This window comes from Salminus brasiliensis, chromosome 11 (genome assembly GCF_030463535.1).
Source record: "Salminus brasiliensis chromosome 11, fSalBra1.hap2, whole genome shotgun sequence".
In the NCBI taxonomy this organism is placed as follows: Eukaryota; Metazoa; Chordata; class Actinopteri; order Characiformes; family Bryconidae; genus Salminus; species Salminus brasiliensis.
The window spans coordinates 19,389,384-19,413,715 of NC_132888.1; the positions used below are offsets into that span (position 1 = coordinate 19,389,384).

The 24,332-nt window shown below is 41.7% G+C and overlaps 1 protein-coding gene across 1 annotated transcript; it reads right to left on the minus strand.

Moving 5' to 3' along the window:
• Positions 1–4,344: 4,344 nt before the first annotated feature.
• rnf26 (ring finger protein 26) lies at positions 4,345–8,934 on the minus strand. The gene has a single exon (XM_072692112.1). It carries the CDS (start codon positions 8,263–8,265, stop codon positions 6,949–6,951), a length of 1,317 nt encoding a protein of 438 aa, XP_072548213.1. The 5' UTR covers positions 8,266–8,934; the 3' UTR covers positions 4,345–6,948.
• Positions 8,935–24,332: the final 15,398 nt, after the last annotated feature.

Here is a 24,332-nt window from a genome sequence, read left to right on the forward strand (position 1 = left end):
TTTTAGTTTCAGTTTCTAGAATAAAACATTCAGCACTGATTGATTTAATTGACTGATTGATGAGACTTTTCTTAAAATGACTGTTTATAGTGTGTTTAATATTGTATAATCCAGCCTGACTCTCCTTTCTGACCAGTCAGCTCCCAGCTCCTTTAAAACACTGCAGTCAAGTCACTGTGTATGTGTTTGTAGTGGTACACACTCTGGACTGATATCTGTTGTTTCTAGTCCACACTGCAGACTCTCCTATTTACTCAGTTTCAGTTCCCTTCTGGGAACACTCCTTACTGCTGCCGGCTGGGAATAATGTTAGTCAATGGTGCCTTGAGAACACCAGATGGTGCTCTGAACGCTGTGGTTTAAACAAAGACTCGAAACTGGATTAGGATTAAAATATATCTTGATCGGCTCCAATCCTGATCCACTGGACCAGATCTGGACATCCCAACCTTGAATAAAGTACACATACAGTAGATTGAGGGTATTTAAAAACTGCTCTATCATTCAATCTTTAAGATGTCAACAAAGTCCTTTAAGGGGGTTTGTAGTGAGAAGATGTGTTTCGTGGTCTGGTGAATGAACTCGAGGTTGTGATGTCTACATCATGAAAAAAGCCATTTTATTTACTGTTTGAAGTAAGTGCAACATTATGATATTATATCTCAACTGCAGATGCACTGTTTAAATACTGTTAAATAACGTTTGCAAAAATCCTGCCCTATCCGACCCCCCACTCAGCACATCCATGTCATGCTCCTCATCAGTAGATTATGATATTACTGGATATTGTCACCATTTGCTTTTTCAAATTTACTTCATAATTTAAAATAATTACTGAACAAAGTAATTGAAATCTGATTGAACCTATCTGGGAAATCTGATTTTTTTAATTTGCAGATTATTTTGCCTTCAATGATGGGCATTGCCTTCAAAGCTTTCAATAAGGGGCAGTGGTGGCTCAGTGGTTAGAGCGCCACTGTTGGGCCCTTGAGCAAGGCCTTTTACCCTCTCTACTCCCCGGGCGCTGGAGTTGGCTGCCCACCGCTCTGGGTGTGTGTGTGTTCTCACTTCTCTTTTTTCCTATCACCACTAAAGTGAACAATAACTCAAGTTTTAAAATGGAGCACTTCACACCAAACCACCCTGAATGACTCTTTCCACCTTAACCATGCTATTATGCACTGTGTAGATATGGATTTCATGTGTTAGTGGTTAAACTTTAAACCATTTAATCAACATAATTGTAATGGGACCCAGGGGGTATTCCATGCTGAGCAGCAAGCAGCAGATAAGAAGGTGAATGGATGAACTGTTATGTGTATGTAGGGAGCATCTCATTACATATCCCTGACTGGAGGACCCTCTTCATCCCATTCTTACATTCCTCGTATGACAAACAGGAAGCCTTTCCTTTCCCAGTTTTAAGAGCCTGTTTTCTTCCGGAGTTCAGACACTTATTATTAACAACCTATTGTCCCTGGTGACTCAGTCTCACTGCAAGTGGAAAACCACAATTCAATTAATCCAACTTGCGTGCAGGCTTTTCATTTGTTGATCTTTGAGTCGTATTCATTCATGAAAACACTGATACTGCTTGTGTTAATACTAGAAGAGACATTCCTGTCTCTTTTTACAGTCTGACAAATTTACAGCTTAACCACTAAACACTTACATATCCAACTCATTTTGGAATAAGGAGCTGTCCAGAGTGCTGAACGCCCCTTTCATTCAAATTTCATACGTGTTAATTTGGTGGCACCCGGATCATTATTAACAACGCTTACTGCTTTAGTGGATGTACTGCTAATTTTAAGGCCTGCTCAGTCCTTGGCAGAGCTCTCTTCCTAACAACTACAAGTACAAAATAATTACGTCAGTCTAATGTTTCACCACAGGCAGTGCTTATAAAACAATGCGAGCAGAGCAACTCAGAACAAGACTCAGAACCCTGACTCAGCTGTATCATCAGATCCGCTTTTCTATAAAGAGATGCACATTTCTCTGAGGGCCACTCTGCTATTGAAGGAAGTGGCCTCCATTCCAGCCCCCTGATCATCTGCTCCCACACCCACACTCAGCTGCTTCTGAGAACAGGATATTACATGTAGGTCAAATGTTCTGCTCAGTCAGGCAGACTACTGCTGAACTGTATCTACAGTAGCATGCAAAAGGGCACCCATGGTCAAAAATGGTCAATACACTGATACTGGGAAAATAGCTAGGCGAGTAAAAGATGACCTGATTTCCAAAAAGCCTTAAGTTCAAGAATGAAAGATTTTAAGCAAGATCCCTTTTTTTATTTCCATCAGCCCCTTGGTATTGCGCCCTCCCTCTGGGCGATTCCAAGCCGCCGCCCACAGGCTCAAATAAGGACTTCCCTCTCGTTTGTGTTCATGTGTTTGGTTCAGGTGTTTCACCTGGGACTGGGGGTACTTAAGGAGCCTCAACTCCATGGTTCAACGCTGAGAATTGTATTGTTTGGAACCTTGAGATGGTTGGGAGATTCCCTGTATGACTAGAGGTGTGTTATGGTCAGCTTTGGTTCGGTATCCGCATTCAGGAGCACCGTATTCAGAAGCACGCCTGCTAACCACGTTATCAGCAAGGCTCGCTCGCTCGCTCACTGTCAGGATTCACTGGCTACCCACGTCCAGCAAGGTGACCCATGCTCGCAGCAGCACGCTGCAGTTTCAGGTCGGCCTTGCCATTTTGTCTAGCTGCTGGTTCCCCAGCTCTCCTTGTCTATGTATTGAGCGCTGCTCGAGTGCCCGCTCAGCTCCCAACTCCTCCCAGTCGCAGGTCTGTTATGTTCGCCCTTTGTGTCGTCACGTTTTGGTTTTGTTCACGTTATTCCCCTCTTATTGCTGCTCATGTTTTTCGTACTCTTGGTGTTTTGTGTTTGTTTTTTTTTGTTTTTTTATAAACCCTCTTGCATTGGATTTAATCTCTGCGAGTGTTCATCCCTTCACGTCTGGCCTAGCACGCCATGACAATTTCCAGCTTTTACGTTTCAAAATATGGAAAAGGAAGAAAAAGAGCCCCAAAGCAAAAGTTTGGGCACCCTGCACAGACAGTTAAATTAAAGCTAGTAAACACTTGTTTGGAGAATTGTAGCCTATTCTCCCTGGCTTCTAGCTCTTCGTATCTTGTGCATCATTCATCACTGTGAATTCTGAGAATTCTGAGAACTGAGGTGTGTTGAGCCTCCAGAATTAGCTGGAATTTTATTGAATCCATTCTATTACTCACCATCCCACTAGTAATGGCTCTGACAGTATTTTATTTTTAATTTTTTTATTTTTTGGGGTCTTCCAGGCTTCAACTTGGACCTCTATCATTCCTGTTAACTAGAACTTCTTAGTTATATTTTGGCCTGTGGAATCGACTCCTTTATTCTCAGCAGTTGGGTCCATGGCTGCTGATTGTTAGGATGAGGTTTGAGGATGCATGCATGCCCTCGCCTTTATTGATTATGAACAAGTCATAAGTCAAGTTAATTAAGATACGGGTGCTCAAATCCCAAATATTTGCATGGTGCTCCTTTCCTGAACAAATATAAAAATAAATTCTTAAAATGTTAATGTTAACAATGTTTAACAATGTTAATGTTAATTACATGGGTTCTTAGTTTTAACATTGTGGTCTTGTGGACCACTAGGTTCCCCAACTTCCCATAACCCACTTTTTTCCAATTTGTTTATTTCCTCACTCCTTTTTTAATCATTACCTCTTTTTTAATCATTAACTTTTTTTTAATAACATCCTTCAAGTGAGAGATGGTGCCATATTTTGGTTCTTTCCATTTAGAAACTCTCTCTCGCTATCTATCTATCTAAAAACACTCCATATCTAGCTTCACTGCTAGATACAAGTTTTATCAACAGTCAAACATTTCCATAAGATCCCTGCTGAAAAACAGCTTCTACTGGTAGCTGCTTTCAGATAGTCTGATGGTCCATGATGGTCAAGGGGGTTGAACATCTGGGCCAAAACATATTCTATCCTATCTGGCATCGTGTGTATTATTTTTTATCTTGATCTTGGTCTCTAGCTTGGTCAGGTTGATCATGCTTGTAGACCAGCTAAACCATCAAACATCAATCATAAACATACTGTACACCGGTACAGAGCTAAGCTGGCCAACTAGCCTGACCAGCTTGAGCTGGCAATGCTGTTTTTTTTCCAGCAGGTTTCTATGAACACTTGCTAAAGTAATGAATAATTTTTCATTTAATGAAAAAAAAGACATTGGATGGAAACAGTATAGTGGGAAAGCTGTAGCTGAGTACTACAGAAATCTCATAAAACAAATGTATAAAATCAAAGTTACAGCACTCAGGCAGCCACATTTGTCCTTTTATTGGGTTTCTTACTGAACACTAGTTGAACCTGTTTTCAGTGCTGGCCTGTAACTATACACACACAATCACAAAAAAAGATCACCTTTAGACAACCTGCACACACATAACCCATAACCAGAACCAAAATCCGGGGGAAAATCAGCTTGTATTTTAACAACTCAAAGCATATCAGCTAATGACGGACCACGTTACTGGCAGTCAACAGCATTTGGCAAATGTTCTAACCATCTAAACCTAAACCACTACAACGGAATGCAGTGAATAAGATTCAAGTTTTGCCTCAAAGTTGTGATTTTAGTTCCCTGAAAATGTGCTGCATTTTGTCTGTCTAGAAAAATCATCAGCTGAAGCAAATGTAAACTGCACTGCTCAAATACAAACCGGGACCATGTGCTTCGTTGGTGTCATTCATCATTCATTTGGCACTGGTTTGCAAAAGCATTCATTTGGACTGTTTGATAATTGCGAATGCTAATGAAGGTGAATGATTTCTAAGGAAGGGGGTAGTTAATCAATTTTAAGTCAACACTGTAATGACGATTAAATTAGATCTATTCATCCTGCCTTAATAGAGGTTTTGAATTTTTTTATAGTGTTATCTGACAAAAAAAATAAAATAAAAAAAATAAACTGCCATAGCAGAGAAGAAGAACTTTCAAACATCCTGAGTGCCTGGTAAAAGGTTTTTCTATGGTGCCAGCTGGGCTTTAGAATCCCCTTTTCCACTGCTCTATTGAATCAGGAGACATCAAATGATAAAACGTACAGAGCCCAGACCTAATGTTTGGATTTCAAGGAGCGTCGATCAATACCATTTATGTGTGGACACAAACACTGGGGAGAGGCCATTACAAAAACATCGCTGTTCGGCCTAAAGCAGATTAACAATATGAGCTATTCAACATGAGACCCTTATAATGCTTTTCTAGAAATAGGACCACATGTGCACATCAGATGGAAAGAATTAAGGCCAGCAAAGCAAAACACAGCCGACGCTAAGTACAAATCCATAAAACAATACAACATAAATGTTCCCATTAAACCTTTACGGAATTCATTGGGCTATATTTAGAGCTCACATTGTAAGGCTAGAGTATTGCATCACACACAAAAAATACAGTAGGTGCCCGATACCAGCTCACTGCTAGGCCACCGTATAGTGCATTCTACATTTTGGATTGCAATGAAAGAAAATACACCACCGTTCAAGAGGTCAGAATCAACTGTTCTCAGTAACGTACACCGATCAGCCACACCATTAAAACCACAGACAAGTGAAGTGAATAACGTTGATCATCTTGTTACAATGGCATCTGTCAAGGGGCGGGATATACATATTAGGCAGCGAGTGAACAGTCAGTACTTAAAGGTGACATATTGGAAGCAGGAAAACGGTCAAAAACAAGCCACTTATCCAAGAAAATTGGGAGGGCTAGCTAACCGGGTCAGAACATCTGCAAAACAGCAGGCAGGTCTTGTGGGGTCCAAAGAAGGGTACTGGGTAAGGGGCACCTACAGCTCACTGATGCACATAGGGACAGAAAGCTGGCCCATTTGGTCCAACCCCACAGAGAAGCTACTGTAGCACAGACTACTAGAAAGATTACTGCTGGGTAGGTCTTGTGAAGTCCATGTCTTGATGGTTATTGAGCTGGCGGCATGCTTTGGCAGCATGAGGGGGCCCCACAAAATACTAGGCCAGTTGATTAATGGTAAGGCTGATCGGTGTAAATCCCATAAACTTTGGCATGCATATAAACTGTGAAGTGGTCATAAGATGTTAGTCCTGTGCTCTTTTACAGCGATCCAGTCATTTGTTAGTTATAAACTGAGAATCTGAAATCAAACAAGAATAAAGAAATGTTAGTGGAGTCCAAAATGATGAACAGAGCTGTAGATGATTCTGAAATGTTTGAGAAAGCTGGAGAACATTAAGAATGATGTTCCACAGCCTTCTAGCTCTAATCTCATTAGTAGAGCATGTCTGCAACAACTGGAAAGTCTAGATGTTCTTCATTATTGAGTCATATTGAATATTGAGTCAGTATCATGAATCCTATTGACTCGATTTCTAGGCTCAGTGTATCGTCACACCACTACCCTAAATTTTACTGTTCATCCTTTTAGCCTTTTTTTATCCTTCTTTAATTCTGTGTGTGTATTTATAATGGAATATAAATTAAGAAAAAAAAGATACAAAGTGATTCTGAACTTTTAAAAGGTGGCATATCTTTGCAGTTCTTACTCCATGTAAAGCTTACATTCACGTCAACATCGCGGTATAAAAGATTTAGTGTACGTCAATACAAAAGCTTAATTATGATACAAAAGAACACATATGAAATATATTGTATCATAGTAGCAAGCCTTGATTTAAGCTGTGAACAGCTCTAAGGTGTATAAAAGGGCATTGCCATGTGTATTTACAAGTGACAGTAGCAAAAGATTCAGCACAGTGGAATGGACAAAAAGATTTACAGGGAATCCGCGACCCACAGAGCACGGCTTGTGATTAGCAAACAGTCTTCATTAAACCTGAGATTCACAGAATTAGTCAATCAGTCCCTGCAGATGTTTACTGAGTCTCTCAGAGATACACGTCCATGGTCTGCAGGATCATATGGCGGCAGAGCGGGCAGTTGTGCTGGTAAATGGGTTGGCGCAGCAAGATGTCGGTGCAGTCTCGACACAAGCACAGGTGTCGGCAGGGCAGCAGCACCACAGTCTTGGTGCTGTCCTGGCAGATGACGCATTTCTTCCTCTCCTCCTGCTCCTGGAGGAGGGTCAGGAGATTATCAGCAGGGTTGCCTTTTGGACCTTCCTCTGATGGCATCTTCTGCAGGGGTCTGTGAGTGCTGGAGCTAGGAAGTGGGGGGTCGGCCACTGGTGGTAAGGCCTGGCGCAAGGGATCGTCAGCATTGTCTGCTTCTCCCTGACCACCCATGTCATCCTGGGGAGCTCCTGGCTCGCCATCAACTTCCTGATCAGTCCCGTCTCCTCGGCCCAAAGGTTCCCTCCTTTCAGCTAACGTCCAGCGGCCGAGACGGCTGCGGGGCCAGGCCAACCTCTGCCACAGATTCCTCTCCAACACGCAAAGGCGCCGCAGGGTTCTTTGGAGTCGCTGCAGAGTAGGCACCGTGTTGATGTAGTTGACTACTCGCTGGACCCCTTGATGAAACAGCTCCGGACTCATATAGATGGCGGCACCGGCAATTATGACCAGCATGAGCAAGAGCCCGTAGAAGTTAAGCAAGAAGACGCTGACGAAGATGTGTCCAAGGGAGCCCAGGAACTGCAGGGCCAGTCGGCACGGAGTCCAGACAAGGATGGAGGCCCCCACAATTGTGCTATAGAAGAAGGTAAGGACGGTCAGCGTCAGCTCGAGAGCTTTCTGCAAAGGGCTGGACACAGCCTCTACCATGCTTGCCATCAACCCGTACAGGTTCTGAGTGCCTATGAGCAGGAGGTTGACGATGGTGTTGATAAAGTACAACAACAAGCTGAACACGATGCTGCAGCCGTCACAGGCCTGCCGCAGCAAACTGTGTCCGGACAGAAGGCCACGGTGCAGGAGCTCCTTGGTGCGCAGCAGCAAATGTGAGGACAGATACCCCATCATCTTGAAGCTCTCAAGCGCACCGCCAAGCAGCTGCATCCAGCTTCCGATCATATTGTGGGTCAGCACGGTCACCCCGTCTATCATCGTGATGAGGCAGACAAGGGTGAGATTCATGCACTCTACCACTGAGTTTGTGAGGAGCATGGGCAGGCCGCCTATGAAGGTGATTACAGCCAACAGCAGCCTAACTACGGAGTTGACAATGAAAAAATTTAAGTCCAGGAGGAGGCAAATGATGTCAATGCACTTTCCAATGGAGCTGAAGATAAAGTGCAGCAAACCCATATTAAAGCTTTCCACAGTCAATCAGTGCAACAGACAGCTGGCAATCATTTGGGGCCCAGGCTTTATCGTCATGTACCACTAAAAGAACACAATTATATGGGCAATGGCAGCCAACATCTAGCCAAATGCTAACATGACCAGGTAACGTAGCGTGAAGCAAGCGAGCTAGCTAGCTAGCTAGCAGTTGGCTAGTTGTAAATACTGTAGCTATTGTGGCTGTCTCCCAAGAAGTTCTCGCAACGTAGCTAGCTGTACGTTTACATCGCCAGTCCTTCATTCCCCACTTCATCTGCTCCTGGAGGTGAGCTGTATCTCCTTTAACTGTTCATGCTGCTCACAGATCAGTGAATGTGAACAGAAAGTGACCCGCTGAGCGAGGAGCTCGTTATCAGGCGGACGGACGGCCGGACACACTCGGCGGATGTTTATGTTTGAACTGTGCAGTCAGCGAGCTCCAGCCGCCAACACACGCTGGTCTGGAAGGCACTATACAGGTAGCAGGAAACCTCCATGATAATCCACTGGCCGAAGGGAGCTGGGGGAGGACAGCAGGCTGGTCTATCCGCGCTCATCTTCACTTATTTTTAACGCCGTAATTTGTTCGACACCACACAGCGCCATGTCTGTTCGAAACGCTAGAGCGGATCAACGCCGCACTGAATCTGCGCAGACTGGGTGGTAAACAAAGCGCGGGATTGTGGGTAAGGTATTTGTTATTCAACCGGAGCTGGGTAACGTCACTACAACGAGTAGGGTCAACTTTAAGAGGATAATTCATAATTTTGTGCTTTTTATTTTGTGCTATTAAAAAAATCAATGTTAATCAATATAAAAATGAGGGGATATACAATTTTATTTGTAATTTAATCAATTATGTGCATTGCCAGAATTAATATATATTAGCCCTACATATTTAAATTATGACTGTATTCAGTTTAGTTTAATTTAATTAATTTAATTTAGTTTAGTCTAGTTATTTTTTTATATCTCAGCTACTGTGTTTGCATGCATTGTAATTGTGCCCTCTATAAACACCATTTATCCACCAGTAAAACAGGGAGTCAGGAATGAACCCCTAAAAGTTTTTAAATACTCATCTGAGCTTAAAAATTGGAAGAATAAATGTTTTATATTTTTTATATAATGTATAAATAGTGCTACTGATAGTATACTATAAGTATGCTATCAGTGTACATAAGTATAAACATGTATGATGATGATGATGCTCTATTGATGGGAGGGGGGGGTAAATATTCAGGTTGCTCTTTTAAACAATAAAAGTCTCTATTATGAATAACTGTAACATGTTATAATAGCATAACTATGAATAAAAAAAGACTGATGACCTAATAGGATGTGCTTTTTGTACACACAAGTTTCTTTTTTCCATAGATGTGACCTAGGTTATTAAGAAACATGTTTTAAAAAGTTTATTTTTTTTAGTTTATTTACAGCTTCCAAAAAACGAAATGCTGGAACATACAAATTAATGTTAATTTATACCTTATGAAGTAAAAAGGTATGTCTTTTAATTTAATGATTATTGTCTAATTATGCTACAAACAAACTAGCATGCTACAAACCTTTCTTGGTACAGCAGTAATGTTTCTCCTGAATAGACGGCAAACTCTTATGTCTGAGGGACGTGATGGTTTTGGCATTTTACACGGACATGTGGTGCCGTTCACTACGACATTTAGTTCCTTGATAGTTAAATAAAAATGATTAGCTGCTGGGAGAACACTTGAGTGTATCAACTGTCCTGTAGGTTTTTGTAATGCTGTTGTAATGCCACAATTGCCATTGTGTTTATCAGTCACTGCCTGTGTTAGAAGGTTAAGTGATAAAGATTCACTTATATTTCAGAACTATGTCCACTAAAACTGTCAGACACAAGAACAGTTTTTACCCTCAGGCCATCACCCTTATCAACAGCTGATCACCATCATCAGCTATAGGCCATAGATATTACTGATAAACTATAATCACTCTTACAGTTACTGCATTGCTGCACCATTACTCATTTCATGTGCACACTGCTGTGGTTACACAATATTTAATCTGTATAGTGTTGCTTACTGCTATTCTGTGAATAACACTGTAAAGCACACTGAATAGAAATGTCTTTGTACAGTCTATGTATACTGTGTATACTATTGTTCTATTGTTCTCTGTATATTGTGTCTGTAAATTATACATAGAGTATCTGTATATTGTTAATACTAGAGAGACACTAACAGCTGGAAACAAATTTCTTGTGTTTATGAAGATACTTGGCCAATAAATCTGATTCTGATTCATTATGTAAAGTCTGTCACTCAAACAGGTCAGAGCATTTACAGATGACATACCTGTCCCTGAGGAACGTCTCTAATTCCGCATCCATTTCTTCGTCTCCTAAATTTCAATAATAAGTGCAAATCTTCCAGTCATTAGCTGATGCTCTTCTTAAGAGCAACATACATTGGAATCGTGTTACGCAGGTAGCAGTAAGAGGCTTGTCCAAGGACTCAAGGACTTATTGGGGTAGTGATGTGCTTACCTGGCCAGGGAATCAAACCCTAGTATGCCACAAGGACTAAAGTGCTAGAATTATTCTGCAGCAGTGATATTTTCTCTCTCTCTCTCTCTCTCTCTCTCTCTCTCTCTCTCTCCGTCATTCACACACCCACACCCACCAAACACATCAGACAGAACAGGACACAATTGTTTCCATGTTGGGCATTTTTTCAGTGCTTTCAGGGCACGCAATCTTTAACCTTGGTTTAAAGCCAAGCACAGACTCTCAGCTCGGAGGCTCCCGGGACAATAAATAAACAACACTGATCTGATAACTGGTTTTCACTGTTGAAGAAAGCCTGCGAGAGCTCGGGGTCAATCTAACAAAGCCAGCGAGGCATGTTTGTCTGTGTGTGTGTTTGTAAATGTGCGTCAAGGGGTCTGTTTGTGTATAATTGCACCCTGTGAGCCCTTCTGATACGGGTTACATAAAAACATACAACCATTGTAAATGTTTTTTTAAAGGAATTTTTCAACAACAATCTGAATGTAAAGGCTGTACAGACATTTACTTTAACACTTTTTATTAGGGTTTATTTCTTTATTTAAACTAGTGGTGTCAATCTATTTAAAAGTTGTATGGCATTAATTACAACAATATTCTGTGATTAATGATGATTAAACAAAAGTTAAAATTTAATTTTAACAATTATTTGGCGGGAAAACAAATAAATATGTCTAATAAACTGTCTAGAGGAACTCAGGAGATCTCAGTGTAGTTTTGAGAACTTTTTAAGAGATAAATGGATGGTCAGTCTCTGGGCTGGATTAAGCTAAGAGCTCAGAGAAGAGAAGCTTTGTGTGAGAGAGAGATTGTGAGAGTTAATTATGAGATTTAATCAATATTTCAGAATCAATGAAGTGTAATCTACCCTCTGAGCTCAACAGTAGTGACGCTGTGTTTACATCGCTCATTGAAACTGCTAATACGTCACTAGGCTCTGTAAAGAGAGAGACCTACGGGGGGTGGGGGTAAGTTGGGGCCAAACTTGGTAAGATGATTAATTTGAGTTAACTTGTTGAAGTTTGCAGATTAATCGTGTGTGTTAACGTGTTAACATTGACAGTACTCATTTTTACCCATTTTTCATTGCTTTATTTCAGATTTCAGATCGCCAATTACCCAACCCTTAAATATTCTCCATTCACGCCTCCTCCCGGTCTCATCACTGACTCTGGTGGGAACCCATGGACAAAACTTTCTGCTTCCATACAGGCCTCGCATGGGCATGTTAGCTGGGTCTATTTCCATGAAATGGTTTAGCCCGCCCCTTAAAACAGGCGCCAACTGTACTTGCGAGCAGTGCACTGAGAGTTAGGAGAGAAGTGTTGTATTTAAATGAAAAGTCTGGATATAAGAAAGGCAACGAAAGAAAACAAAGACAGGACAGGGAAAGAAAAATGCAACAGTATGGCACCCAGTTTTTCAGGAACAAAGGTGAGTGATGGAAGTTAGCTCAGTCCACAGTGAAACAGGTTCACCTTAGATATAGAATATCTTCACAAAACTGCAGTGTTTACATTTCGCTCCTCATTTAACATTTAACCAACGTTGGGTAAAGTTTTTAGCAGCTGTCTACACTAACTGAGTTGTCCCTGCCTCTGCCCTGTGCCAGGCTCAGCAGCCCCGCCTCCCCATCCCCATATGTCAGCTCTATACCCGGCTGGAGAAGGAGCACTGTGTTGAATGACTCGTCAGTTGGTATAATTGCAGGGCTCAGTGAGATCCTTTGGATTCTTTGTCTTATAGAGGCTCTTGCATCAAATAGTGAATTCCACTGTATGCACAATGTTACATTTTTAGGACTGGCGTGGCCTGGGGCATGTGTGTGTGCTTGGCTGCGATATAATCTTAATGTGCTGCATTGATTTTCCTTTCCAGCTGGTCATTTCCAAACCACCAGGCATGAGTCCACAGGTTAAAGGAAATGTGTGTGCTCCTGTTTGCAAGGAAACGCTAAAGGCGTGGCGACACTTGGTATGTGGGATATGATCACGACAATGGGTATTTTTACAGATACAGATGATTACAATCACCAGCAGAATGCAGAAGTCTAATGCCCTCTCCCAAGTTTCCTCTGGTGTTGGATGATGTAATTAACATTCGTTTCTCACAATGACTGACTGTGAGACACTACAGTACCCAGAAGGAACAGGATACAGGTCTTCTCAGCATTTTTACAATTCCATCCCATTTCTGGAGTCCATTCCACCTCTCGAGCCCTCGAGATCTTTTAGCCAGTGGATTCTGGCTATTCCACTTGCAGCAAAGGGACACTGGAACAGCCTCTGCTTTCATTTAAAACTTTTGGCAGACACTTCTCTTGCAGCAAAGGGACACTGGAACAGCCTCTGCTTTCATTTAAAACTTTTGGCAGACACTTTTAAACATGCTACATAAACCTGTAATGCGCAGTTTAGACCATGTGATTGTAGTATGAAGATTGTAGAGAATGTATGACTGTAGGAGGGGAGAGAACTCTGGGTGGCTTCTCCCTTTCGTTAGATGAATGTAGGTAGATGGATGGAGGACTGAGTTATAGGGGAGGTGATGGGAGGCTGAAACTTCATCATATTATGGATGGTAGAGACCGGAAGGAGGAGGGGCTTCAGGCTTAGCCTTTTCACAAACTTCAGTTACTTTTGTTAAAAGTCCATTAAAACATTTCAACAAGTATTTTTTTTGTTTTGATTTGCTTTGTTGTTATCTTTATTAATGTACATAAGAGGACTTGTTTAGTTTTGTTCTATTACTTGAAGGTTTTGTGTGTCTTTATGTGTGAATGTAGTTTGTTTTTTTCTAGTATACTTTATAATTGATTTTTTAATAACAAATGTGTCTTTTTTTTTTTAGCTTCCAAGAGCTGGACCTTTTATTTCTCATCCCCAGGCCTCACTATCTCTGAGTGGGTTGGGGCAGTGGTGGTTCCGAAGGACACTGGGGGTTCAGTGGTTAGAGCTCCGGGCTACTGATGACAGGGTTGTGGGTTCGATACCCAGACTCGGCAAGCTGCCACTATTGGGACTTTAAGCAAGGCCTTTCACCTTCTCTCCCACTGTATGTGTTTCACTGGTGTGTATGTGTGTGTTCACTACACAGATGGGTTAAAAGCAGGAGCCAAATTCCATCTGTGTCTGTCACAAATGGTAAAGCTTGTCTCTTATCTTGTCTTGGCCCTTTCTCTTCCACTAATACCTTTTCACCATTTCAGCACCAAGAAAAAAACAAAGCCTACTTTTTCTGGACCACCACTAGTTACTATGTTTCATGTACCATTTCACATGACCCAGCCTGGTAAAATAACTCAAGCCTTGCCCTTCGATCCTTGAAGTGAACCACATATTAACTAGGTTTTAGATGTAAAGGGCCCTGGACCTCATGAACATGGCTTATAACGCCACACTAGCAATGCTAATGCTGCCATAGCAATGCTAACGTTGCGATAGTTGTGACAGCAATGCTATTGCCATAGTAGCAATTCTGGGTGGAGCTTGTGGTCACACTGCGATAGCAATACTAATGGTAGTGATGCTAAGGCAGTGATAGCAATGTTGGGTGAGAGTGGCGATCGTTGTGGTAGCAAAGCTAAGGCCATGGTAGTGATTGTGACCAGAGACGTAATTCTCCACGGTAGCAATGCTAACACCATGGTAGTGATGCTGGGCGAGGCTGGCAAATCGACATTGTTGTGGACCTTGACACACGTTAATATGCCACAGAACGTCTGGTGGTGTGCTAATGTTCTTGACATATGGGGGCAGTGGTGGCTCAGCGGTTAGAGCGCCGGGATATCGATAACAGGGTTGTGGGTTCGATTCCTGGGCTCGGCAAGCTGCCACTGTTGGGTCCTTGAGCAAGGCCCTTTACCCTCTCTGCTGTACCCTCTCTGCTCCCCGGGCGCTGGAGTTGGCTGCCCACCGCTCTGTGTGTGTGTGTGTACTCACTGCCCCTAACACATGTGTGTGAGTGTGTGTTCACTACCAGATGGGTTAAATGCGGAGGACACGTTTTGCTGTACAGTGACAAATACGTGCACCTTTACATTAATGTGTGTCTAAGAACAGGCAAAAAAACTGTGCATTACTGTTAGCTTAGTGCAAACTATCTCTCTTAGTGGGGATGTGGAGATGTGGCCTCATAGAACAGAATTAGTGTTCTTCAATGGTTCTGTCCATTTTGTAAAGGCAACAAATCTGGCATGTCTTTAAAGAGCACGGACTTGAGTTTGTAGAGCTACACCAAACTACTTGAGCAAAGTGTGACTGATGTGTGTAGTTTATCTCAAGTTCAGTACATCAAGTTCAACAATTCTGCTGCAAATAGCGTTTTCTCTTCCTTTCTGTTTGGTGAGTATTCCTAATCTTTGCTGCTTTCTTGTCTGTATTGTGTATTTAAGATGATGTACTTTAGTAGCTCGTCCATTTGTTTAGTCATTAATCTGCAGTAGATTGCGAGATCTCACGCCCGCTCACTTTAACTCTCCAGTAAAGCTGTGTTGGCTTTGTCAGAGGGCCAATAGCAATGTGAGGACAACTATTAATACGGACCGAAAAAGAGAGACAAATGCAACTGTTGGGGGTAACTGGGTTGTCCAGAAGCTTCGATGGGAAAACACAAACTCTCAGCATAAGAAGCCGCTGGTGTGTAGTCTGGTCTCAGACCTCACATACCACAGCAGCCCACGGGTTCAGGGCAAGTCCAACATGTGTGGAGTTGAAAAGCCTGACATGAAGCGAGCCAGAAAGAGTAAAGAAAATATTGATATGTTGAAACTGATAGTCCCCAGGGTTGGTATTCCTCTTCTGTGAAAATGTGCCTTCCCAGGAATATTCCTTCTATCAGAGTGCCCACAGCTCGCAGAAAGGAAAAGCTGATTAGTTGTGGCGTACGTGCAAATCTTAAACCAGCTGAAATCAAATCTACGTTGTTAAAAACATGGTTCTTAAAGGATTCTTTGGTAAGACTATGTATAGATTCACAACAACCCAAAGAACCACTTTCTTTGGGTTGCCAGGTTATTGCTTCACAAATAAGACCCCATGTGACCTTCATAGTGCAATACCAAGGTCAGTAGCTCTTTCACAAATTAAAAAAATGGTCCATTTAGAGTCATGGTTAGGCTGTTTAGTTCGCGATGTCAGGTGGTATTGCCCCTGAAAAAAGTCCAGAAACAAGGACGTTTTTATGAATATATGTTTACATAACCAGACATTTTGCAGGTAGTGAAAATGTATCTTTTTTTTTTTTAACTGGACATTAAAAATGATTTCAACACCCGCTGTGTGACGTCAGGCATTCATAATTTTGAATGTCTTCACCAAATCACCATAGAAACGGCCTCAAGTAGAGTCAAGTGTTGATGCAAAGTGTCCCCCCGCCGGTCCATCTTCTTGTGAGGACGCTTTGTGTAAATGGGAGCCTAAATATCTTCGCCTTAATGTCTTTGAGCCCCCTAACTGTCCCACACTCCCACACTCACAGTCACCACCCTTGTACGTATCACACAATAGGCTCTTCTCATTCAGGCAGATAACTCCAAACAACATGCCTAGGGTCCAGAATGGAAAGAATGACTTTGTTCCCATTTCCTTCCTTAGAACATAAGGAAGGGTCTTTCCACCAAAAAAAAAGAAAGGCAAGATTACAGACACGCACAGTTGCCATTCATCAGTCACTCAAGAGGGTTAATCTTTGAGGAAGAACGGGAGCCAGTGGGGGCTGTTTTTTTTCTGCGTGTCATGGCAAAGTAATACTGATTTCACACCAAGATAATCTGGAGACTTCTAAAGGGTTTACTACAATTATGTGAGCAAAAAACTGAACCAGAAACAAGCCTTGCTCCTCGTAGCTTTTGTTAAGTAATACTAAACAAAAGGAAAACATGGTAAATGTTCTACAGATACTGTAGTAATATGTTTATCGTTCAGTACTTAAACAAACTGGTCCAACAGCGCTAATTATGTAATTATGCAAGCATAACAGGCCAGATGTTTAGCGCCATCATTTACCACTTACCATCAGTCTAGAGAAAGTTAATTGCTGTGGCACATTGTGCCAGAAAAGAAAGCAGGGCCAATTTTATCCACAAATGATGCTGAGAGCAGTTATAAAGGAAAAGTATATTTGGAAAAATGTCCCCAAGCTTGATCTCCAGTGTAGCAAGAGCTCATTTCAGACGCTGTATTCACAGATTGAAGCAGTACACTCCTATATTGATCAGGGAAGCCTTTCACACTGGCTGCATCTTGGGGCTGTTTTTGATGCAGGCCGGGTTCTGCATTTTGACAGTTTGTAGGCAGATGCAGTAGAAATGGAAGAACATACAGAATTCTTGCTAAATATACTATCTAGACCAACAAACATATCAACAAAGAGCTATATCTCAATCTGATGGAAATCTGTTAACATGCCATGATATTTGCCCTGATACTGTAAAAAAAAAACCCAAAAAAACAAACAAAAAAAAACTTTCTAGCTAGCTAACATATTAAAATATTGAGGCAGCAAAATTTAGCTATGCTAAAATTTAGTCTACATAGTTTTGTTGCTTTTGTAGCATTTTGTGTGAAATAGCAAGTGTTATGGAAGGGATCCTAGTGTACCACAGGTGACTCATTGCTTCGGGTGGGAAGTTGTATGTTGCTAAAAACTGTAGGATAAACCATCTTGAATTGGGCCCGTACCTTTGTCCTTTTGTAGCGATAACAGTATTTCACACAGTATTGGGACAGCAATATTAACAATACTAGGCAATCTGAGGTGTATGTGAGTGTGTATTTGCATTAGATGCTAATTGGTGAGGCATATGTTTTTATTACTTTTGGTATGGTCACCATCATAAATGTTCAGTAAGGTTAGCTAAAGCAAGACCTATAAACACCAGTCTCATATATTTTCGCCGTCATGAAAATTATTCAGTTAGCTTACGAAGACGTCATTCTCAAGAAAATGTGTAAAAACTAAACTCTAAGGCTGAAGCTGCATTTTTCCATCAGTAACTCATTTACATAACTCACATAAGTGCAAGAAATGCTACTGGGTGGGTGTGTCTGGTGATTGTTAGGAGCAGAGGTAAAGGATGTAGTAAGGACGAGGGGCCTCTTGGGTTTTGTATAGAACCTAGGGAGGGCAGGACCGGCACTGCAGAATGTGTTTGGAAAAAACAACAATAGAATTAAACAGTGACCACGGAGCACTGCTCGGTAATTACTGCAGGAAGGACCTGGCGACCCCATATGGAACTCTATGAAGCATGTCAAAACAAGTGGAAAGAGTCAATCACCCTCACATCCCACTGTAGCCAGATCACTATCTATAACTCCACTCAGTGAGGGTATTTTCCACTGCTGTAGGGTCACAATATCAGTGGCATCTTAAGAACAGCAATACATTTCAGTTCAAAAAAGGCATCTTGCTCAGTACTCTGCATTAAAGGCCCAATGTTATGGGAAACCAAATTTTCCCTAGGCTGTTGTTGATGCTAAAGCTTCGGAACATACAATCCACCTATATGGTCCATATGGTCCTTGTATAATGCTAAAATAATGCTGAATAGCACATTTACAGCTCATTTAACACAGGAGCACCACTGGGACTGTGGTGTTAAAATCTGCCCAAAATGGTCCTTTATTTGACTGTCAGTGACAAGTTAATGCAGGAGGCTATAGCTAAAAGCATATTAACAAAATAAGTGTAACAAAAGAAGTTGACAACCCTATACAGGGCACAATACAGAGCATGCAGTGATAACAACAATGTTCAGAGACTAAAAAGTGCTGCCTAAAGCCCTGCCTTTCATTTCCGTATTTGAAGTCTTCTCACTATGTTCTTGTGAGTTTACGTAAGGCCCTCCATAATAGAAAGGAAACACAGCAACATCAGAATCGCTGTGTGAAGAGTTGTGTGACAATGTTTAGTGTTTCTGAGTTTTATGAACAGTTTAGTGTGGGCAAAATACACCAGCAAATGAATTTGTCATGTTTAATAAACAAGGAGACGTATGTCATTAATGCAAAGCACTGGAAGCTACTTAAGTACTAACAGCGCCCCCCTTGTGAAGAAATGTCTACCTGCTAAATGAGAGTAAGTGAGTTACAAGCCAGGTTAGATGAGGCCTTCCCATCTTAAAATGCATTAATAAAATATAAAAATGACATAATGGGCTGAGTAATCAACTTTTACTGTGTAGTTTATGCAGATGTTAGGCTGATAGACAGATTCTTGCGCTTTACAGACTCTATAATTGGTCCAAATTGGCCTTCTTCAGATGTATGTCATTGACGAACAGACGAAATTCATTAATAGGGATGCACAACATGAAAAGTATAGGCTAATAGGCTGAAAATTGCACACACACACATGCTGACAGTAGTACAGCATCCCGTAAACAATCTGCTCTTCTGGAGTGCAATTTTGAAAGCAAATATCTGCAGATACAGAGAGGTATGAATAAAGAGCAGTAGAAGATCTCGTCACAGAGGACGTATTTGGGTTGTATACAAATCGATCTTAACCCTGCTTTGCTCATTAGTTACGTCTTTGCAGAATCCCATGAAAAATATGATCTAATTACAGCCTGAACTGACAGCCCAGAGTCCATTCTGCTCTTCGTCCACCAGATGATGACAGGCCTTATCGTTTAGCATTTGTAATGATTGTAATTAGAAATGGGATTTGGTTAACAAAAGGCTAACATCATTATTGGATGACATCATATCAAATACATACAACAGAATAGAGCTGGATCCACATAACAGTAATAGGTGTTTTAGTCTTATTTGTTATTTCAGTGTGGAGGGACAGATCATGGCCTCATGAGGCCTCTGGGCTCAAATGTGTCCTTTGGAGTTCTTCCATTGCTAGGGCAATAAAGTAAGAAATAACAGAATTACACAAAAAAAATTATTTTGATCAGAGCTAAAAAATGTAATGCAGACAATCCAGTTTATTATTATTAATTTAAGAATCTTATAACCTATGCAGTGCCAGCCGGGGTGGGGGGTGTCAATGTATAGGGTTGCACGTTGCAACAAAGCAACTACAGTATATTGCCATACAGTTTATATTTTTTTGCTTCGTCTTTTTCTGCTGGATTAATGCCAGCTAACACGTCCCGCAGTTCTCAAGATTTACACCACTCCAGCCTTTTCCGGATGTACTATCAAATGTCGCATATGGATTTTTTTTACTGAATGTTTTCCCATGAAAATAAACGTAGTGGAAAAATTCCTATGTGCTGTGGCACTTCCCTGGGGAAAGGGTGTGGCCACAGTGACCTAGTAGTTAGCTTAGCACAGAGACAAGCTCTTGAGTAACCACAAGTGGCCTTTATTCACACACCCGACACCAAACACTACAAACCGGATTCCAAAAAAGTTGGGACACTAAACAAATTGTGAATAAAAACTGAATGCAATGATGTGGAGATGACAAATGTCAATATTTTATTCGTAATATAACATAGATGACAGATCAAAAGTTTAATCTGAGTAAATGTAACATTTTAAATGTTACATTTAAAATGTTACATTTACCCCCCTTCATACCCCCTACATTTACCCCCCTTCTTCTTACAACACTCAACAGACGTCTGGGTACAGAGGAGACCAGTTTCTCAAGTTTAGAAATAGGAATGCTCTCCCATTCAGGTCTAATACAGGCCTCTAACTGTTCAGTCGTCTTGGGCCTTCTTTGTCGCACCTTCCTTATGATGCGCCAAATGTTCTCTATAGGTGAAAGATCTGGACTGCAGGCTGGCCATTTCAGTACCCGGATCCTTCTCCTACGTAGCCATGATGTTGTGATTGCTGCAGAATGTGGTCTGGCATTATCTCGTTGAAAAATGCAGGGTCTTCCCTGAAAGAGATGACGTCTAGATGGGAGCATATGTTGTTCTAGAACCTGAACATAGTTCTCTGCATTAATGGTGCCTTTCCAGACATGCAAGCTGCCCATGCCACAAGCACTCATGCAACCCCATACCATCAGTGATGCAGGCTTCTGAACGGAGCGTTGATAACAACTTGGGTTGTCCTTGTCCTCTCTGGTCCGGATGACACGGTGTCCCAGTGTTCCATAAAGAACTTCAAATCGCGACTCATCTGACCACAGAACAGTCTTCCATTTTGCCACACTCCATTTTAAAAGACCCCTGGCCCAGTGCAAACGTCTGAGCTTGTGGAGCTTGCTTAGAAATGGCTTCCTCTTTGCACTGTAGAGTTTCAGCTAGCAACGGCGGATGGCACGGTGGATTGTGTTCACTGACAATGATTTCTGAAAGTATTCCTGAGCCCATTCTGTTATTTCCTTGACAGTGGCATTCCTGTTTGAGGTGCAGTGACGTTTAAGGGCCCGGAGATCACAAGCATCCAGTAGAGTTTTACGGCCTGTTCCAGATTCTCTGAATCTTTTGATGATGTTAAGCACGGTTGATGATGATAACTTAAAAGTCTTTGCTATTTTACGCTGGGTAACACCATTCTGGTATTGCTGCACTATCTTTCTGCACAACAATGGTGGAATTGGTGATCCTCTTACCATCTTGGCTTCAGAGAGACACTGACACTCTGAGAAGCTCTTTTTATACCCAATTATGTTGTAAATTGACCTAATTAGTGTTAATTGGTCTTCCAGCTGTTCGTTATATGTTCAGTTTCCTTTTTTCCAGCCACTTATTGCTAATTGTCCCAACTTTTTGGGGATTTGTTGACACCAGGGAATTTTGAATCAACATATTTCTCTTTTAAAATGTTACATTTACTCAGATTAAACTTTTGATCTGTCATATATGTTCTATTACGGATCAAATATTGACATTTGCCATCTCCACATCATTGCATTCAGTTTTTATTCACAATTTGTTTAGTGTCCCACCTTTTTTGGAATCCGGTTTGTAAATCAACTTAAATAAACATGACCATAGCCTGAATGGGGCGCTATAGGAAACTAACAGGGTGAATGTCCCTTAGGCTTTTAGGCCCTGTGTGCTTACCTCTGTGTCTCTCTCAGTCTATGGCCTTCCCTGTGTGGGCTAACTAAGCCCTTTTAAGCACCACCAGGAGTACATTGCTTTAACCTGCCCCTAGGTGTGTGGCATTCGGGTGGGGCTCAGACTACTATGGGGGCTGGACCACGGTTCTCATGCCTACTACATTACCCACACAACACAGTGCTGATCATACAAATACACTAGTAACATCCAATCAACCACCAGAGATGGTTACATTAGAGAGTGCTAACATCTACTCAAGTAAAAGTAAAAAAGTAGCTTGTCAAAAATTGTATGAGTAAAAGTTACCTTTTTCAACAGTGGGAGAGGGTCGGTGGGGTGAAAGCGTGCTGAGTGCTGTTGACTACTGGTAATACACTGACTAGGCATAAGAACATCATACAAGCCCTGATCTGTCACTTTAACCCCTTAAAAAGCCCATGGCCCGCCTGTGAGACGAAAGTGTTATTACTTCTATTACCAGAGAACAGTGCCACCTGATTGTACAGAAGTCCCTGTAGTACACCTTGTGTGTAATAAGCCTTGGAGTGTTAAGGGGTTAATTTTCACTCAATTGCTCATTTTGATGTCACTGTATATGAACTTATATCCCTATGTACATTCAAACAGGTGGTATTTTTAATGGGTTATCATTTTCCAACATAATTTCCATAGACCAGTTATAGACTCATACCAAGCACCTGCCATGAAGTAAATTTGCAATAATCAATCCAAATAAACATTATTTCTGTTAACCTTCAATAAATTACTGTTTAGCATTATTTTGTAGCCTGGAGGAGGTTGTTAAATAGACCAGGCCCAGTTCATTTGGACGTAATTAGATGTTGGATTAGGTATTTAATGCTATCTCTGTTTTTGATCACGTCAGGTAACAGAGTGTTAGATTCATTAATGACTAGTTACCAGCAGGCAGGTACTGTACATTTATATACAATCAATAAAATACAATAAGAATAATGAAGTTAGACTGAACAGCGGTAACCTGTTCTCCAAACTGCTCAGTCTCCTTAAGGCACCTATCCTTACCACTAACCTGTACACACACCTACACATGGATATAACTACATATAAAGTCATAGACTGGTGTAGGATCATCATGCCCACTTTAACATCTTTCTGCAAGACTCTGCTTCGACTGCAGTAACCATCAGCTGTCTTTTATAAATCAAGTGCTGTGATATTACAAGCCTTATTAATTGCGTTACAGTGGTGTAATGGGGCGTTGAGGAGATATAGATAGGGTAATGAATGAGGCAGTGGTGGCTCAGCGGTTAGAGCACCGGGCTATCGATAACAGTGTTGTGGGTTCGATTCCCGGGCTCGGCAAGCTGCCACTGTTGGGCCCTTGAGGCCCTTTACCCTCTCTGCTCCCCGGGCGCTGGAGTTGGCCGCTCTGGGTGTGTGTACTCACTGTTCACTAGTGTGTGTTCACTACCACAGATGAGTTAAATGCGGAGGACACATTTCGCTTGTACAAGATAGGGTAGGATTCTTGGGTGTTGAGGAGATAGGGTAGGATTCTTGGGCGTTGAGGAGATGACAGTGGAGAAATAGGGCGTGAAGGAGATAGGGTAGAGTTATTGGGCATTGAGGAGATGTTTGTCGAATAATGAAGCGTTGAGGAGATGGTGGTGGAGTAATAGGGTAGGGTTTTTGGGCATTCAGGAGATGGCGGTGGAGTAATGGGGTGTTGACGAAATAGAATAGGGTTTTTGGACATTCAGGAGATGGCGGTGGAGTTGGGCATTGAGGAGGTAGGGTGGGGTTATTGTGTGTTGAGAAGATGACAGTGGTGTAATGGGACGTTGAGGAGATTGGGTAGGGTTATTGGGCGTTGAGGAGATTGCGGTAGAGTAATGGGGCGTTGACAAGATAGGGTAGGATTCTTGGGTGTTGAGGAGATGTCGGTGGTGTAATTAGGCATTGAGGAGCTGGGGTTAAGTAATTGGGCATTGAGGAGATGGGGTGAAGTAATGGGGTGTCACCTGTACTGATGCCACGGCAGAAATAATTGTCTTTAGTTCGTTTGAATCAGTAAGAAAAGGGGGAGAAGTTGACTAATGTACCTTTAAGCTGTGTCTTGTATGTTTTGGCGTTGGGCGTGAAATGCAGTGTGGACTATTATTAGTTAAGAGGAGTGTGCACTGTAGACTAACTGTGGTCTTGGTCTGAGGTAACAGACTAAGACCAAATAAAGATTATAATCTTAAATACAGATGTTATAAAGACAGCGTTACAGTACAGTGCAGTGGAAGTAGATTACTCTGAGCAGTGAACGTAGGCTTTAGTGTAGTTCAGAAAGTTATATTTATCTGCTATATCTGTGAGTCTGGCAAACGAAGCATTACTAATAAGGCTCGATTTGCTGGAGCGCCTGGAGTTAAAAAAAAAGGTCGAACCATTAAAGCGAGTCGACTCAGTAAAAAGAGTCATTCTCAGAGCGGGTTCAGCCCACTCCCCCCACCACACACACACACACACACACACCCACCGTGCCTT

Bases quoted from the DNA above. Each gene is read 5' to 3' on its own strand.
- rnf26 (XM_072692112.1), bottom strand. From the start codon at position 8,265: ATGGGTTTGCTGCACTTTATCTTCAGCTCCATTGGAAAGTGCATTGAC.